Source organism: Pteropus vampyrus, unplaced genomic scaffold (assembly GCF_000151845.1).
Source record: "Pteropus vampyrus isolate Shadow unplaced genomic scaffold, Pvam_2.0 Scaffold189, whole genome shotgun sequence".
Classification (NCBI taxonomy): Eukaryota; Metazoa; Chordata; class Mammalia; order Chiroptera; family Pteropodidae; genus Pteropus; species Pteropus vampyrus.
Genome location: NW_011888970.1, coordinates 58,917 through 78,403, shown reverse-complemented (window position 1 = coordinate 78,403; position 19,487 = coordinate 58,917). Strand labels below are relative to the sequence as shown.

Here is a 19,487-nt window from a genome sequence, read left to right as displayed (position 1 = left end):
CATGGGATCTGGCTCCTTTCCCACCGGCACGTTGAAACTGCTTTCCCCAAGTCACAGTGACCCCTCATCGAGCCAGGCCGGTACGTTTCAGTCCTTAGTTTATCTGAGCCTTTTCATCTCCCCTCCATGAAATTCTTCCTTCCTCTCTGACATGCCTCTGTCCTGAACCCTCCCATCCTCTGTGGGTCTTTCTCTGCCTCCTCTTCGGGCTTCCCTTTCTCCTCTGCTTGCTTTCTAAATGTTGACTTTCCCCACAGTCTAATCCTGGTCCTGCAGCTCGTTTTACTCTTCACTGTGCTCAGCTGATTTTACATACCGCCTTGGTTTCATTTGATAATGTCATTAGCGGGATTTAGCAAATCTTACTGCTTCTTAGTGGGCTTTATAGAAATTACACCATAGGGTTGTCGATGGGAACGCATGCTAAGTGAAATAAGATGAACACGAAAGCACAAATGTACGATTTTACTTACATGGTGTTGTAGAATAGGCAAATTCACAGAGACAGCATGGGTCAGAGGGGAGGGAAGAGGCGGTGGTTATTTTTAATGTTTAGGAGCTTCCGTTTGGGATGAGGAAAAAGTTTCGGGATTACTAGTGATGGTTGCACCACATTGTGAATGTAATTAATGCCACTGACTAGTACACTTACTGATGGTTAAAATGGCAGATTTTAAGGATTAATGATGTGATTTACCTAACCCCCCTGAATGTGTACACTTTGGGTGAATTGTATGGAATGTGAGTTATATCTCAGTAAAGCTGTTAAAAAAGAAACAAAGGCAAAATAAAGACGTCGTCAGACATACGAAAGCTGAGAGAATTTATTACCAGCAGACACGAGTACAAGAAATGTTCAAAGATGCCCTTCAGGGCGGAGGGCAATGAAGCCAGATGGAAATCTGCATCTGCCAGAGAGAATGTCCGCCTCTGGCACTGACACTGGCACTGGTAACTGTGTAGGTAAATGCGTATCTTTTCCTAAGTGTTAAATACCTTTAAAAGATAATCGGCCAGGCATTAGTTTTCATTTGCTGTTTAATGAATTTCCACAAATTTAGCAGCTTCAAACGGCACCCCTTCCCTAGTTCGCAGTTCTGTAGGTTAGGAGTCCACTGCAGTGTGGCTGGGCTTTCTGCTCAGGTGTCCATCAGCTGACAAGAAGCGTTGGCCACCCAAGGTCTCACCTGGAGGCTGTGGGGATAGCGCATTTCCACGCTCACTCTACTGGTCCGTGGAATTCAGTTCCTCGTGGCTCTATCCCTGAGGTCCCCGTTTCCTGCTGGCTGTCAGCTGGGTGCTACATTAGCTCCCATGGGGCACCTTCCGCCTTCAGGCCAGCAATGGCACGTCTCGTTTTTCTTGTGCTTCAAATCTCTGACTGACTTCTGCCATAGGCTGGAGAAAACACTTATTTTCTGTCTTCTTATCTGTAAATTAAGGGCATCAGATCGAGTCAGCGTTTGTTTTCTTGTTTGATTTTCTCAAAAAAGAGGATCTGTCATTGTAGAACTAATTAATTCCCAATGGAATTGAGCATGGAACTCCGGAGACAGAGGAGACAGACGGCAGTCGACAAAGCTCCTTGCTCCTGCTCCTGGGCATCTGGAATGTCGCTGCTGTCCCTCTGGGGGGCGGTGTTCGCCTTCCATAGGCTGGTACTGGGGAGTCCGGGCCCAGGGGTTGCGAAGCCTCCCGGTCACAGCAGACCTCCCTCACGTGTCTTTCTCTCCCAGCTTCGCCTTCTTGGGGACTCCTGCTACTCAAGAGAGCGTCGTGGAGAGCGAGCAGGGCATGGAAGCCCCGTCCCCAGCCGCCCCGTCCCGCGTAAGTCAGGCCGCCTTCTGCCCCAGCCTCCAGGGAGAACCCGTTCGCTGACGTCGGAGGCCTTGCGCCGGAGCTTCGGGCTCGGGGCTCGGGGCTCGGGCTCGGGCTCGGGCTCGGGGCTCGGGCGCTCGCCGTATCCGCAGCGGTCGTTTTGTTCCTCTCACGAGAGAAGCACGAGTTCGTCAGCAGTGGGGCGGGGATCCAGGGAGGCGACGCCAGGGAGTGGGGCACTCTCCCGTCCACACTGCGGAACCGAGCCCGTGGCAGCCTCTGCCCCACAGATGGTGGAAGAACTGAGACTGTGTGTGCCCGTCCGGGTTCCTCTGGTCCCTGGGCGTCCTGGGGGCGACGCCGGCTGTGCTCATTAGAGGAACTCGGGGACACGTTATGTAACCGTCAGGGGCGCTGTGACTAGGGCCCAGAGAGCTCCCGGGGCGGGGACCCGGCTGCCTGCGCCTGACTTAGCCTCTTTCTGGGCGACGGTGAAAAGGCCGCCGGGAAGCGCTGCCCGGGCTGCTGGCGACTGCGCTGCGGAGCTCCGAGGACTTCAGCTCCAAGGACTTCCGGAACCCAGTTTATCCTATTTACCTAGATAGGAACCGCTCTTGTTGCTCAGTTTATTTCTGAGATTGAAAGTTTCTCCCCAGCACCAATCCCCTTCTGCCTGAAGAACTGCCTCTACCACGTTTTTTAGAGCAGATCCGCTGGTGACAAATTCTGTTTTACTTCATTTGAGAGTGTGTTGCATCATTCCTGAAAGATACTTCCACCGCACACAGAAATTCTACCTTGACAGTTCTTTTCTTTTCCCCACATTAAAAAAATATTCCTCCACTGTCTTCTGACCTTCGTAGCCATTGATGAGAAATTCTCAGTCATTAAAATAGGGTTTTTCTCACTTATAATCTTCACTTCTTCTGGATGTGGCTGATAAAGGCCTTGCTTCTGTGTCTATTGTTTCTTTCTCAAATTGTTTGCTACTATAAAAATGTATTTTTTTTTCCATTTTCTTATGCCTATAAATGTGTAGGAAAAATGTTTTAGGTAATTACTTTAGGTCATAAAACATGTCTAGGTTGGTCTTCTAAGCATTAAGTTGTCCTGAACTCAAGACTATTTTCTCCTCTTTTCCAGCCTTGAATTAGGTTTTTTATTTCACGTTATACAAATGTAGATTAACTTTCAGTGTCTGGTTCTCCTTGCTATAACTTTATGGCAAAATCGACTTAAAGTATTTCTGACATTTTCTAAACCTAAAGCATAACTGGTTTTTGGACAGTAGGTACCTAATAACCATTCCTTTTAGGCCTTGTCCAGAAGCCAACAAAAATACTACTAACTCCTAGAGTGCATCCTGGTCCGTCCTCTTCCCAACCCCAGTGCTATCTGCCTGATCTCTCTTCCTGTGTATATTCAAGGAGGGAGGGCAAAGACACACATCTGGCTTAGTACAAATGTGTTTCGTGTTGCAGACACTGGTGACCTTCAAGGATGTAGTTGTAAACTTCACCAGGGAGGAGTGGCAGCTCTTGGACACGGCTCAGCAGATCCTGTACAAAGATGTGACTCTGGAGAACTATAAGAATCTGCTTTCACTGGGTAAGACTAACTTCTGTTTTGGGAGATACACTCCCTGTCATGTTTTGGTTCTTTACTGGTTAAAAGATGTGGACACCCTGAAGCAAATACCCGAGCATGAGCTTGGACCTCTTTCTTTATACTGCTTTTGTGAAAAAAGTTGTTTTCATTTGTTGAACTTTTGAAAATGCATATTTTGCTGCCTCACCTGTAGTCTGTAGTTTAGAGTCCCCCAGAACTATGAAGGGTTGGGGGTTGCGGGTGCTTCTTTTTGTCCAGCCTGGAGCTCCCAGCCCTAACCCAGTTTTATATCTTTCACTGTGAACAGGACATCAACTCCCCAAGCCAGATGTGATCCTCCACTTGGAGAAAGGGGAAGAGCCGTGGCTGGTGGAGAGAGGGGTTCGCCGCCACACCCACCCAGGTGAGGACCAGGCCAGAGGCGTTTCCGGCAGGAACCCAGATGACCCGCTAGGCTAGAATCCCTGGAGACGGTGGTCACTAGTCCTCACTTCTGAGAAGTCTGAGTTTGCTTACCTCCTACTTCCCACTGCTAGTCGTCTTTTGTCACACTTCCGTTTGCATTCAGAGACAGAGGCGTCTTACTTCTTCATTAAAATCATCTTTCTCTTGATGGGCTTGGTTCGAGCCCTGCTTATTAGCACCACCTCTGGCATCCCTGTTCTGGCATTTTCACAGAATCTTTTTCATCTTTGCCTGTCTTTCCTCTTTCACATGGCCCTTCCCCCAGCCTCTGCGTAGGCCGAGCAGGGGGACTCCATCACCTGCCAGTGTCCCCAGTTGTTCTCTGACAGTCAGAAAACCGTGGCAGAGGCTCCCAGTTCCCGTTGCTTCATTCTCCTTCCTCTCCAGAACTGCCGCTCCCAAACCCCCGTGTCCCCACTGCACCCTAACTCTTATAATGTCTTCATGATTTATGCCGATTTCACTTTAATCTTAATATCTAAAACGCAAGTCATTATGAAAGGATTCCTAACATCGCTTCTTTTTCCACCTTCCGTATGTATAGAAAATCAGCCTTTTCGGTTTAGAAATAGCAAGCAGTCTTCCGCCGTCCTTCGCCTCTGTTCTTTGTCAGGGATCTTTTTTCTGATCGGTCTTTCTGAGCTCAGTTCTCAGACATTTTTCTCTTCAGGCCTCTTGGGGATTGCTGTCTGTGTCACACTGCAAAGAGCCTACTTCACAAGGGGCAGGACAGCCGGGACACTTGCCAGGGGCTCCATGTCGGTTCAGACAGACACATAGCTTCCCAAGTTCAGGTGGCCTCCAGTCGTTTCCATCTGATACTAATGTCTACGCATATTAGGCGTTTCCCTACATCTCTGCTTCGAGTATGGCGTACATAAAATCTGTCAGAGTTGTAGTTGTCCTGGGAGTTTTGCCTCAAGTCCATTCTCTGTGAACCCTTAAGAACTCCTCATTAGCTACAAGTCCCTCCCTTTTCTGAGCATCCACTTTACAGCTGGTCCTCGAATAACGTTTCGCTCAACGTTGTTCCGTTATAACGATGATGAGATGCCATAGAAACTTGTCTGGTTTATATCAATTAACCTGTGGTAAAATTGTTTCCTTATGTTTTGCTTCAAGTTGCAGAACCTTATCGATGAAGTTGAGGACTTACTGCACTTTTAAATATCAAACCTTTTTTGACGTTTTTTACGTTTGGTTTTGTAGGTAACTCAAATTTTATCTCAATGGCAGGTCTTTCAACACGCTGTTAAAAACTCAGTCAACTGCTCTCAAAAACACCATGGGAGGCAAGATTGTTCTCTGTTTTCTTTCATTTCTCTGTTATTTCCTTTATTTTTTCCATTCAGGTATTCATTTATTTAGTAAGCTTTCCTAAATATCTGTTGAAAAGTATCCAAATATAACTGACTGGATTCAGCAGTTTAGATTTTTATTGAGAATTTGTTGTCAGAAGAAATACTAAAACTCTATGTATTGAAACACATGGAATTTAAGGGAATCTATACAGCTGTGTGAACTTCATTATCAAAATAAAAAGTATAGTGAGTAATGGCTTTTAAAATTCAGATGATCAGTTGATTAATGGATGCTACAGATTTTGAAGGTAACTCACTCGATTGGTTATGTTAAATAATGTGTAGAAGATTTCTTAGAATTTTAATAAAGGAAAGCATCCGTTCATATGTTCAAACACTCCACTCCGTTTTTCTCTATTGTTTCTCAGCCCCCATTTCTCATCACACATGTTCATTTTTCAGTTTTGCATTTGGCATTTGTATTTTGAAAAACTCCATGGGATTCTGTTGCCCTGGGTGGAAGGGCCGGAAGGGAAAAGATGGTATATTTCCTATCAGAATTCATCAGAGTAGCAGTATGTGTGAGTGTGTGTGTGTGTGTACACATGCATATACACCATGGAATATTAATCAACCTTAAAAAGAAAGGAAATTCTATACTATGCTACAACAAGGATGAACTTCGTTATACTAAGTGAAATAGGCCAGTTACAAAAGACAAAATGATTCCAATTATATGAAGTTGTCAAAATCAGAGACAGTAAGGATAATGGTTGTTGCCAGGGACTGGGTTGAGGGGAGAACGAGGAGTTAGTATCTAATAGATATAGAGCTTCAGTTTTACAAGATGAAGAGAGTTATGGGAATGGAGGGTGTTGTTGTGTCTATAGCGCTGTGCGTGTGTTTTTTATCTGTGCTTTTTCGTTTTACATGTTTTTGATGTTGTCTTTTTTGTTTTATGTATTTTTTCCCCCCAAAAAGAAAGAGAAGAAAAAAGTCAAGTGGAGAAGAATCTCCTAACAAAGTTGTGAGTGAAAATTTGGACTGGTGGGGATTGAATTGTATACAGAAGGCAGTCAGGAGCCTGGCACAGGATCATTTACCAGGCACATTTGTTTTCTGGGGCTGCCAAAACCAAGTTCCATAAACCGGATGGCTTAAGACAACAGAAATATATTGTCTTAACAGTTGTAGAGGTCAGAAGTTTGAAGTCAAGGTGTTGGCAGGGCTGTGCTCCTTCTAGGAGAGGATCCTCCCTGCCTTTTCCAGCTCTGGTAGCCCAGGTTCCCTGCAGTGTGTAGATGCCTCACTCCATCCTCACACAGTCATCCTTCCTGTATCTCTCTCTATTGCCTCTCCTATTCTAAGAAGGACACCAGTCATGATGGATTAGGGGCCCCGACCCAGCTGCAGTACCACGTCATCTTAACTGATTACATCTGCAATGGTTATGTTTCCAAAGAAAGTCTCATTCTGGGCATTATTCTCTAGTGCTTTAGAGATGTAGGTAAAAGGCATTGCCTGACATGGCTGCATTCATGATTTAGGAATATTAAATTAGCTGTAATATGAATAATGCATGTCAGGGTGGGTCAGGCAACAAGTAGACACCTTAGATTCTGTGGTCAGATTAGATAATGGGAGTGCAGTCTATTCTGTGGAATTGCCTTTATTGGCACACCCACCACTGAATATGCTGATCCCCATGTGTCAGACCCAGTCCTGTGGCTTCTCTTTATGCTCTCTGCTCCTTTCATGTGCTGTATTGCCCAGTGCATTTCCTGTTTCCTGCTGTGTTCTTTCTCATTCTCTATGAAGGTTACAGGACCACATCTAAAAGCAACTCTACATGGCTTACACGCTTTGTCTCCACATACATCAACTTTTCTAACATTAATACTTTTTTAGTTATGCAAAGCTTTTTCATTTCTTTCAGATTGGGATACTGCAGTTGAAATTAAATCGTCAATTTCTAGTAAGAGCATTTCTACAGATAAAAAATTCTATGACATTAAAATGGAAGGAATGACAAAGAACGATCTCTGGTATTTGTCGTTAGAAGAAGTCTGGCAATGTGAAGACCAGTTTGATAAGTATCAGGAAAAGCAGGAGAGACACTTGAGGCAAGTGGCATTCACCCAAAAGAAAGTACTTACTCAGGAGAGAGTCAGTGAAAGTGGTCAATATGGGGCAAACTGTCTTCTTCCTGCTCAGCTAGTACTGAGAGAGTATTTCCATAAACATGACTCACGTACTAAAAGTTTAAAACATGATTTAGTTTTTAGTGGTCATCAGGAAAGCTATGCAAATAACAGTGATGAATGTGGCCAAAACTTCTGTCAGAACATTCACCTTATTCAATTAGCAAGGACTCAAACAGGAGATAAACCCTACAAATGCCCTGATGATAACTCTCTCACTCATGGCACATCCTTTGGTATATCAAAGGCTATACACAGAGAAAAACCCTATCAGTGTAAGGAATGTGGGAAGTTCTTCAGCTGGCGCTCTAATCTTACCAGGCACCGGCTTATTCATACCGGAGAAAAACCCTATGAGTGTAAAGAATGTGGAAAATCTTTCAGCCGGAGTTCTCACCTCATTGGCCATCAAAAGACTCACACTGGTGAGGAACCCTATGAATGTAAAGAATGTGGGAAATCATTCAGCTGGTTCTCTCACCTGGTTACCCATCAGAGAACTCATACAGGAGACAAACTCTACACGTGTAATCAGTGTGGGAAATCTTTTGTTCATAGCTCTAGGCTTATTAGGCACCAAAGAACTCATACTGGAGAGAAACCTTACGAATGTCCTGAATGTGGGAAATCTTTCAGACAGAGCACACATCTCATTCTGCATCAGAGAACTCATGTTCGAGTGAGGCCCTATGAATGTAATGAATGTGGGAAGTCTTACAGCCAGAGATCTCACCTTGTTGTGCATCATAGAACTCACACTGGACTGAAACCCTTTGAGTGTAAAGATTGTGGGAAATGCTTCAGTCGAAGCTCTCACCTTTTCTCACATCAGAGAACCCACACTGGAGAGAAACCATACGAATGCCATGATTGTGGAAAATCCTTCAGCCAGAGTTCTGCCCTCATTGTGCATCAGAGAATCCACACTGGAGAGAAACCATACGAATGTTGTCAATGTGGGAAAGCCTTTATCAGGAAGAATGACCTTATTAAGCATCAGAGAATTCATATTAGAGAAGAGACCTATAAATGTAACCGGTGTGGAATTACCTTCAGCCCGAACTCTCCATTTATAGTACATCAAATAGCTCACACTGGAGAGCAGTTCTTAGCGTGTAAGCAGTGTGGGACAGCACTTGTTGATAGCCCTAGCCTTGCTAGGTACCAGACAGACCATACTAGAGAAAACACTTATTAATGTGAATGTGGGAAGCTTTTCACAAAGAAAAATAGAACTGGAGAGAAGCCGTACAGATGTAATCTCTGAGGAAATGCTTTGTCTTATTCCTATCCTTTTTTTGTACTAGAGAATTGGTCCTGGAGGGGAGAAACCCACAGATTTCACTTTAGTACAGAAATACATCAGATTTCCTTCTTTCCACAAACTTCTACAAAAGCAGTTGGCATGGGAGCATTCTTGACCAAGCCTTAAGTGCTAAAATCTGAAACGGAACCACCAAGTAGGTGAGTTGTTGAGAGATGATCCAGCTTTTTACCTTCAAAAAATAAGTAAATGATAATGCTACTTCAAAAAGATAAATGAGAGCCGTTCTGAGTAGAATAGAAAAGTGATGCAGTTATTGTAACAAAAGATAGAAAGTAACATTCTATTGAATTAACATGCCATTTTTTACTTGCTTGTTCCTCTCTTCTTGGACACTTGATAGTGTTAGGTCTGTTTTATGTGTCTGATATAACCACATTTTGTTTGGCAGGGAGAATGCATATAATGGAAAACAATAACACGTTTACTGTTAGTACCCATTAAAAATATATTTGCATGTGGGCAAGAACTGAAAAAGTATTGATGGATAAATGAACAGAATTGATTTGTTAGATAATGAGATTACGAGTGAGTTTTATAGCTTATTCAGTGTAACTAATAATTTTTTTAAAGACAGTTTTAAATATTTAAAGAGGATATCTAGTTTCTCTATTTCGCCATCAAGGAAGCTTGAGAACCACCTACTAGCAAACTTTCTGATTAATTCTAAGTTGTTTTGGGTCATAGAGTTATACTCTTTGAGACAGGGTGCTAAAGTCTCCTGGGAATTTGAAAACAGTGATTCTCTGGACGTTGGGGTCCAGAGGAACTTTGGCTGTTTGAACACACCAGGGAGGGCTCCATTTGAGTGGGAATAGGTACCTGGGAAATACCTGAGTTAGTGTGCTCATGAAATAAACAGCCCTACCCAAAGGTACTCTCCTTCCAAAGTAGTTCTCATCTTTATAAAGAAGACGTAGTGGTTAAGAGCATAAGCCTGAGCTAGACCACCCAAGTTGAAATCCCACCTCTGTCCTAAACTTGATGGGTGAACTTGAGTGTGCTACCTAGCTTCTCTGTGCATAACTTATAGATATCCTCCTCTGTAAATTAGGGATATTACTAACTCTGTAGGATTGTGATGAGAACTAAATGAGTAAACATATGAACAGCTTAGAATAGTGTTTGACATCTTGAGTGCTTTATAATTATTAGCTATGGTTATTAATATTACTGTTACTGCTTCACCCTAGTGTCTGTTATTTAATTTAATCCTTATTGAGTGCTAATAACTCCTTGAATTCTCAATTCCCTTCCAGCCATATATATTTGTTTCTTTTACATTAGAATTTATCAACCTGAGGATATCACTGACCCATAGTGGGTGTATGAATTCATTTTTGAGGATCCATAAACAAGTTTTAATATTGTATGCAAAGTTATTGGTTTTGTATAAAGGTTTTTTCTTCTGGGAAGAGGATCCTAATTTTCAGATTCTCTGATAAGTTCATGACCCTAAGAAGATTTACAAAGAGAATCTGTTTTAATTCTCTGATTCATTCTGTAAATGGTTCTGCTGTGTGTAGGGACGGACCATTACTTGCCATTTTCTAGCAAACAATATATATATGAAATGCTCAATGATTGTTGAGTGACAAATGTTGTTGAGACCAACAGGACAAAGATCTTTATGTCTCTCCCAGGAAAAAAATCTAGAAATGATTGTTAGGATTGTGAGACTTTAGATACCACAAGGAATGTGAGACTATCCAACTCGTACTCTTCATTTTACATTTGAGACACTGTGATTGGCTCAGGGCTCGTGTTGTGAGTGAATCAGTCCCAGAACAAGCCCACAGGTCCAGCCATTACTGCTGCTGTCCTCAGTGCTTACATGCCATTCACATGTAACATGCCCTATCAGAACTAGTCTTCATTGTCAGCAGGGTTCTTCAGGGGAGTGGAAGAACAGTCTATTAACTGGGCCCCTAGAGTTTCTAATAGCCTCTGGCTCAGTGTTACTCAGCTGTGTAATGGAGGTACTACTACTATTCCTACCTCAGAGGTCTCTGTGGATCAGCAAGATAACGTGTAAAATGTGCTTAAAACAGTGCCTGGCACATAGTACTGTATGTGTCACCTATTAATAATAACATTACTATTGTTAACAGCCTACGGAATGTGGGAAGAGATATATATGTCTGTGGATGATCACTGAAACGTTACCTATGATGGTGCAAAATTTGCAATATAAAAATGTATAATAGCAAGATGGTTATTTATAGAATATCCAAGTAATATGCAGACATTAAAATTATGCAAACAAAATTTGGTAACCTAGGAAAAATGTTGATTGCTGTCATGTGTTATGAAAAAGCATGATAAATGTCAATATAGAATAAGCTCAAATATGTAAAAATAAATGAATTGTGAAAAATGAATCTTGCTCAAAACTCTTCAGGAAATTTGTCAAAAGATTAATAGCAGTTAACCTACATATTGGGGGAATTGGCATTTACTTTTCTACTTTTTTTGTACTTTTTTGTTCTTTCCAAATCTTCTCAAAGAATATATATTACTCTTAGGATCAGGAAAACGGTCCTGTCAGTGACCACATATTCTCTCTTTAAAAGTTCATATGTACCATATGTATCATAGAACCTTAATAAGGGTATTTGGCAAGGTTACAGGATACATGATCAATATACAATAATCAATTCCGTTTCTATATAGCAGTGAACAATTTGGAAATGAAATCAAATACAATCTCATTACAATGATACAGAAATGTGAAATAGGTAAATGAAATGAGCAAGGTCTTTACACTGAAAAGTATAAACATTGCTGTATTTCAAGAACACAATCAAGAATACATAAACACATAATAAGTGGAGAAATATACCATGGTCAAGGATTGGAAATTCAATATTGTTAAGATACCTGTTCTCCCCAAATTATTTTTTAGGTTCAGAGGTACTTGTGTGGAAATTGGTGAGCTAATCAAAAATTATATGGAAATTTAAAGGACCTAGAATAACAAAAGCAATTTTTAAAAAAGGACAATGGTGGAGGGCTTACACTACCTAATTTCAAAGTTTACTATACAACTACACTAATGAAATGATGGTATGAGGATAGATATAGGTCAATAAAACAGAATCCAGAAATTGACCTACATATACATTGTCACGGAAATTTTGACATAAGTGCCAAAATAATTCAATATGGAAAAGATAGTCTTTTAAGCCAGTGGTGGTGTAATAACTGGATATTTGTAGGGGGGGAACCCTCCCCTTATATTACATACAAAAAGCTCCAAATGTATCACAAACTTAAATGTAAAAGCTAAAACTTTTAAATATCCAGAAGAAAATATTTATGGCAGAGATTTCTTTTAGCGTGAAAAGCATGAATCATAACAGAAAATATGATTGATTGTACTTCTTAAAAATTAAAAACTTCACCTCTTTCAAAAACAATGTTAAGTAGATAAAAAGGCAAGCCATAGAATAGTATATATTCATAACACATGTATCTCACAGAGACATGTATCCAGAATATGAAGAATCCTTAGTACTCATAAGTTATATAGCAAGAAGACAAACCAAAAAAAATGCAAAATGTTTTACCAGATGTTTCACATAAAAGAATACATATGACTATCTAGCAAAACTAGGTAAAGATACTCGACCTCATTAGTCATTAGGGAAATGCAAATCAGAACCACAGACATAACACTTCACATCCAGTAGTATGACTAAGACAAAAAAAATGGTAACAATTGTTAATGAGGATTGGAGATATTAGAACACTTGTTCATTGCTAGTGGGAGCAGTCTCTATGGAAACAGTTTGGCATGTCATCAAACTGCTAAACATAGTTACCATTTGATCATTAATTCCATTCCTTAAATTAAAAACATTGGTACATATAAACAGCAGATGTCATGTATAATAATTCGCAACATGTGGATGGGTAAACAAACTGTGGTATAGTCATTTAATGGAATACTACTCTGCAACAAAACAACAAATTGATATACCCAACAGCATGGTTAAATCTCAAAAACTTTCTAAAAGAAGTCAGAGAAGAGTACACACTATATGACTCCCATACATAAACAAACTGTGGTATAGTCATTTAATGGAATACTGCTCAGCAACAAAACAGCAAATTGATATACCCAACAGCATGGTTAAATCTCAAAAACATTCTAAAAGGAGTCAGAGAAGAGTACACACTATATGACTCCCATACATAAAATTCTAAAAAAACTCTGTTTTTTAGACAACAGGTAAATCGGTGGTTGCCTGTGGCTGGGGATGGGAGAGCAATTGACTGCAAACAGGACCAGAAGGGAACCACTGGAGATGATTTGTGTCTTGGTGGTGGTGGTTCCATGACTGTTCATTTGCTAAATGCACTTCAAATGGACCCAGTTTGTTGTATGTCAATTATACCTTAATAAAATTGGTTTTTAAAAATTATTCAGAAAACCAGGGACATGGGGGGGGGACAAAATCTGCAGCTCCAACTGACTGCTAATAACAGTTGTAGTAATTGCAGATTTTAAAAACTATTTATAGACAGCTTAATATGAGGTAACCCATCTGCTAAACCCTTTAATGCATTAGATTATTTCTATATGTAATCCTATGAGAAACATTATAGTATCTCCCCTCCTCCATAGTTAAGGGAACTAGAGTTTGGAAATTTCAAGTGATTTGCCCAAATTTGACATAGCTAGTAAATGGTGGAGCATCGTTTGGAAAATAACTGGCAGATTTGTGTAAGATTTGTGTGGCAGATTTCAGTAAGATGTCTGGCACATAGTGGAGGGTCTTCTAAAATTAGCTATTCTAATACAAAAAGTAAATACTACCATTATTATTCTCTCCAGAGACAGTCACTCAGATGTCCCTCAAACATTGTCCTCTGTCTCCCTCTATACTGCCATTGTGGTGATGATGTCATATCTTAAAATGACACAGCTACTCAGTGGAAATTAGAATCTAAAGGGAAGAAAGTAATGTTCAAAAAAGTCATATGGCATGTGAGTTACATGCACCATCTCATTTAAATTTTGCGGTAATTCTGTTGACTTTTATTAATTTCCTTCCAGTTTCTGAGCTCAGAGTGACTTGTCCCAGGTTGCATAATAAGTGGAGGAACTAGGGTTCAAACCCAGGCCATTTTAGCTACAGTTTTTCTGCAACTCCTTGCTGCCTCTGCATCTAGCTAAGGATCTTGGTGTTATCGTAAGGGTAATGGGAAACCAGTGAGGAATTTTTAAAAAGATCCCAGCCTCATGGTCACCAAAGGTATAGACACATGGGAAATCAAAGTATCCTCTTAACATTCATTCATCCATTCATTAAACACACACTGATTAAATCTGTGGAACTGGCTTTCCTGTTACATGGCAAGAAGTGAAAAAAATTGATTTAGTGAACTTTGTCTTTCAATAAGCTGCAAGCTGACTGCGTTGCTAGTGTTTTAGCAGGTGTACAGGAATTGGTTGAAAACAAAGTTACGGTGTGGATAGACAGCTATTGGTTGAGGTTGGCAAGATAATCTAAGAATGAGACGAATTTAGGAGATAGATGTTAAAGGAGTAGTGCTTCCACAGGTTTTGGAGGCTCCAAATGGTTGGAAAAGCAAACTGTTTTGGGCCCCATACATTAAGAATTACGTTTCAGATTTTTTTAGTGACTGTTCCCTTATCACCAAGCCCTATGGAAAAAAAGATTAGATTTAGGATGTATTGCCTTACAGATGAGTTCTACTCTGACTGCCTGTTGTGGATTGAATTGTGTCCTCCCAAAAATCCATGTTTTGAAGTCATATCCCCCAATAACAGAATGGGGCCTTCTACGAGAAAGGGTCTTTACAGAGTTAAGTAACGTCATTAGAGAGAGCACTAATCCAAAATCAGTGTTGTTCTTATTTTTGAAAGAAGGGACATTTGGACACAGAGACACATAGATAGAGGGAAGATGATGTGAAAATACAAAAAGAAGACCGGTCTACAAGTCAAGGAGGGAGGTCTATGACAGATCCTCCCTCACAGCCCCCAGCAGGAACCAATCCTACCGACACCTTGATTTGGTGCTTGGAGCTTCCAGAACTGTGAGGCAATCAGTCTCAGTTGTTTGAGCCCACATTCCATGGTACGTAGGGTCAGTAGGCCTAGGAAACTAAGACACTGCTGGCGCTGCCGATCTCCTTTACCATGTTTTTTATTTTTTCTGTAGTGCTTGTCGCCTTTAAAAAAAATCAATGTCTATATCTACCTATCATTTATTATCTGTGTTCCCCTGTAGAAATGAATCCTTCACAAGGGATCTTAGTTTTAATTTCTGAGGTAGCCTCTGTGCCTGATGTGGGGCTGGATCATAGTCGACATTCAATAAATATTTGTTGAGTGTTGAATGAATTGATGAAGAAATTAACATTCATCCACTGAATCTAAAATGGGGTACGCCATAAATGTATGGCCAACCAAAAACTGAACATATATGGTGATCTTTTAGCAAAGAGGAAAGGGTGAGGATAGTTACTGGATAGTGAAGCCACAGTGCTTGCCACATGGAGATACACCCTAACAGATATCACAATTAATTATAAAGGTGGTACATGTGGAACTTGGCCATCAATGGCTAGTGTGCATGCAACCAAAGGAATGGAAATAGCCCAAACCAGTTTGAAGAACAACCGTAAAAAGAGCTTTGACCTACGACTTGTCAAGGCTCACAGTAATGCTATAGCAGGACAATGGTATGTTGGCACAGTGTAGAGCAGGAATTGGCAAACAATAGACCAAAGGACAAATCTGGCTTGCTGCTTACTTTTGTGACTAAAGTTTGACAGGACTAGAACCATGCTCATTCATTTATGTATTACCAATGGCTGCTTTTATGCTACAATGGCAAAGTTCAGTAGTTACAAGACTACAGCCCACAAAGCCTAAAATATTTACTGATTGTGATGCGCTGAATTGTGCCCCTCCCCAGTTCCTATGTTGGAGTCCCAATCCCCAATAACTCCAAATGTGACTGGATCTTTAACATTTAAACATTTCAAGTTAAAATGAAGATACTAGGGTGGACCCTAATCCAGTATTACTGGTGTCCTTTAAAGAAGAGGTGATTGGGACACAGACACGCAGAAGGATGATCACATGAGGACACAGGGAGAACGTGACCAACTCTGTTGTCATTTTGATCTCTGACTTCCAGCCTCCAAAACACTTGAGAAGATAAATTTGTGTTGTTTAAGTCACCCGTCTGGCATCCCTATAAAATAATACACTGGCCTTTTACAGAAAAATGTTCAGACTCTCATCGCAGGCAAATATCAATGGAACAAGACAGAGACTAGAAACACACTCATGTATATGTCATAAGGACAATAATGGCTCCTGAATGATGTCCACACCCTAATCCTGTAACCTATGAATATGTTACCTTAATGAAAAGAGGGAACTAAGCTTGCTAAACAGCTGACCTTAAAATAGGAAGATTATTCTCAATTATCCAAGTGTGCTCAATGTTAGCACACGAGTAGTTGAAAGTGGAAGGAGGCAGAAGAGGAGGCCAGAGTGATGTGACGTGAGCAGCACTCAATCCTCTGTTGCAGGTTTTGAGGACGGAGGTAGGGGGCCATGAGCCAAGAAATGCAGGTGGTCTCTAGAATCTGGGAAAGGTAAGGAAAAGCTTCTCTCCAAGAGCTTCCAGAGAGGAATGCAGTCCTGCCAACATCTTGATTTAGCCCAGTAAGGCCCATGTTGAACTTTTGACCTACAGGACTGTAATATAATAAATTTGTATTGTTTTAAGCCATTAAGTTTGTGGTTATTTTTTACAGCAGCGTAGAAAACTAACAGTGTATGAGAGCTTAGAATATAACAGATTCTGTAACAAATCAATGGACAAAGAAAGCTAACTACATTTCAGTATAAAACTTTTAGAGCCTTCCTTTCCATATTGAGTATTTAATCTAAGATTTATTTTAAAAATATAGTGAGACAGCAATCTTTGTTCTAATATTATATATCTGTCTCATTGTTCCTGCACAATTTGTTGAAGGGTTTGTCTTTTCTATAATATTTTCCCCCACAGAAAAGTTGAAATAATTTTACAGTAAATGTTCCCAAATTTAAGATGTTGCTTACTTTGTTGAATTTGCATTGATGGTGCAAAAGTCATAATGGATAAAACTATCAGCACTCAGTATGCATCAAGGAAACGGCCCCAGAGTGTATTTATTCGTAGCCATTGTATTCATCACCACATTCTCAGTTTCATTTCAGGATGTTCTAAATGGAGCAGTAAAAAATAATTTATTAAATCTCAACTGTTTATTATCTGTGCAACGAATATTCTGTGCTGCATACTGAAGTTCCATCGTTGGCTCCAGAAAAAAACACTTGTGTGATTATTTGAGTTGGAAGCTGAACTTTGCATGGAAGAAAGACTGAGAGACATCCTACCTGGGGATGTGGCTGACATTTTCTCAAAAATCAACCAAGTGAGCTTGTCACTTCAAGGAAAATAAATGACAGTATTTTTTTTTCCTTGCAATATAAAATTAAAATATGCAAATGAAAAACAGAATTTTGGAAAACTTATATTTGCTGTGAACTTCATAGCTTCCCAATACTTAAGATTAATAATGACATGAATATGATTTTTCATATTTTATAATGAAATGTTTCAACATTTGGAAGATCTGCATGTCAGTGTGAGAGAGGAGAGGGCATCTGAAAAAATGCAAAGGAAAGGGCCTGCAGATGTGACCAGCAGGTTAAAACTGCTCCGTCCCCTCATGCTGCCCAGTGCTCTCCAGCTAACATGTTTTCCCATAGCTACCTCCCCCACCTCAAGGACTCTCCAGCTCACATCTGTTGTTTCATGGCTTGCCAACCAACTGTTCTTATCTCTGCAGCTGTGCAGGAATAACAAGACTGTGTAAAACAGCTTGTTATCTTACAATCGGGGCTCAGGCTGAGAAGGTGCCGGCATCAGTAAGTGCGGCTCCCTGCTTACAGCATAGGAGTCCCATCTCTCCCGTTCAAGAATCCTATAATGGTGCTGATAACGCCAAGGTCGTGGGTTCTACAAAATAAATGATCTATAAGACCAGTGGTCTGGAAATTCCTACCCCCTTGCAGCCCCCCACCCGAAGTTGCCCCTCCTCATCCTGAATAAGGAGGAACACGTGAAACCTCAGACAAAGGAATCACGCGCCCCTTGCATGGACACTGCAGAGATATATAAGCTGTAATAAATCTAGCCAAGGGGAGATCGTGCTTTGTGTGTGGTGAATGTTTCACGCTCTCTACCGGTAATAAATTCTCCTTCCTCTAACAAAGTTGAGCATCCACATTTCTCCATCGGGTGTCACTTCCTGCAACAAGTGAACCCATATTTTCCAATGCATGATGTTACAAAAGTATGCATGATAAAATAACTTAAAGTGCAAGACAGACCGATGAATTTTAATAATAGAGTAAAAAAACTTACCTGTGTAATAAAAATATAACGACCTCAACCAAGATCGGAATGGGGAGGGACTGTAGGGTGAGCTCTTAGTGCTACATGGATGGCAAAGCCCTACAGGAAGAACTCCTTGGTTGCCACAGCCCTCCAAATTCCTATTTTAACAGAATTTCCTCTTTGTGCTGGGGACTTGTATTCTGTCTCCCATGGCTGCATGTTCTGGGTTGCAGTTCTTTCTTTTTCCCCCCGAATAAACCTTTTTTATTGGAGTAATAGCTACCTGACTTTTTGTTTAAGGCAAATACCTGTGTGATTTCAGACTGTACATTGCAACTAAGTTATCCCTTGTTCGGTTTGTACTATCTAATAAAAATACAGTTATCTGATGAGAACATTAAAACACCCTGTCCCTTTCCAACTCCACACCAGTGCGTGACCATATTTTCTTTATATACTTTCACAAAGACAACATATGCAGATTGAATGCAGAAGCAAATGTGAGGACCCAGTTGTTTTCTATTAAGCCAGACATTTAAGAGGTTCTTCCCCATCAAGAAAAAAAAGTTTTAAAATGCTACACCTCGCTAACTTTTTTTTAATAAAAATGTCATTTATGCTAATATGTTATAAATCTTTGAGTCGTGAAAGTGTAAATGAGGACTCTTACCACTTCGGAAAAGCATGGACCATAATACATTTTTAGCTCAGTTTACTCCACTCTCGCCTTTGCTGTCCGTGATTTCAGTTCTCTATCGTTAAGTCGACAGTGCCGGCGCCCAAGGACTCGGCCTGGGGAGCCTGAGCTCTGGTTGCAGCGCGCCCCGCCCCGCCGCCCCGGGCCCCGAGCCGCAAGCCGCGAGCCCTGAGCCCCGCCGTCCCGCCGCCCGAGCCCGGAGCCCCGAGCCCCGAGCCCCTCCGCCGAGAGCCCGGAGCCGCGAGCGCAGCCCGCAGCCTGAAGTGCCGCAGAGGCTTCTGGGAGCTGTAGTTCTTTCTGCCCGCGGGGTGACTCTGACGCGTTTCCGGTGCGTCCCCAGCAGCCGCCATTGGCTCCGCCGCCATTGGCTCGACCAGTGTCGGAGAACCTCGTTTCCCTGCGGGCGTCGGTTTCCCACTTCGGTGACCCAAACCGGAGTGGGTGTCTTTGTCTTCCCCGAGGGCTGTCGCGCAGGCGCCCCGGCACTGGCGCCTCAAAGTCAAGAGCGAGGACGAGACCGAGCTGCCTGCCGATCAGGAGGTGGAGGCGGCCGACCTCTCCCCGCCCCGCTGCCGGTTCAGGGCTTGGAGGAGCCGACGCGCGGAACATTTTCGAGGCGCGGGCGGGTGCGTGCTG

At 41.6% G+C, this 19,487-nt stretch overlaps 1 protein-coding gene and 1 long non-coding RNA gene across 8 annotated transcripts in view; one reads left to right on the top strand and one right to left on the bottom strand.

Annotated features, from left to right (window-relative positions):
* LOC105299539 (zinc finger protein 140) overlaps nt 1-19,487 on the top strand; it is a 78,169-nt gene that overhangs the window by 42,602 nt on the left and 16,080 nt on the right. For 2 of the 5 annotated variants that reach the window (XM_011371346.2, XM_011371347.2), the window contains exons 2-5: nt 1,737-1,827; nt 3,300-3,426; nt 3,734-3,829; nt 7,129-11,098. In XM_011371346.2, coding sequence (XP_011369648.1) covers nt 1,795-1,827; nt 3,300-3,426; nt 3,734-3,829; nt 7,129-8,591 — 1,719 coding nt within the window. In that variant the 5' untranslated portion in view covers nt 1,737-1,794 and the 3' untranslated portion in view covers nt 8,592-11,098. Of the gene's footprint in view, nt 1-1,736; nt 1,828-3,299; nt 3,427-3,733; nt 3,830-7,128; nt 19,478-19,487 lie in introns of those variants that run through there. The other 3 variants (XM_023537388.1, XM_011371332.2, XM_023537384.1) reach the window with 3 other exon arrangements.
* On the bottom strand, nt 811-19,031 carry LOC105299545. Of its 3 annotated transcripts, none has more exons than XR_002783109.1 (4): nt 18,825-19,031; nt 16,831-16,974; nt 8,211-8,319; nt 811-1,430 (listed from the first exon to the last, which is right to left on the bottom strand). It is a non-coding gene; the product is annotated as an uncharacterized LOC105299545 (long non-coding RNA). The 3 variants fall into 3 exon arrangements; XR_896537.2 differs by lacking the exon at nt 811-1,430 and adding an exon at nt 1,842-2,843; XR_002783108.1 differs by lacking the exon at nt 811-1,430 and adding an exon at nt 7,348-7,446.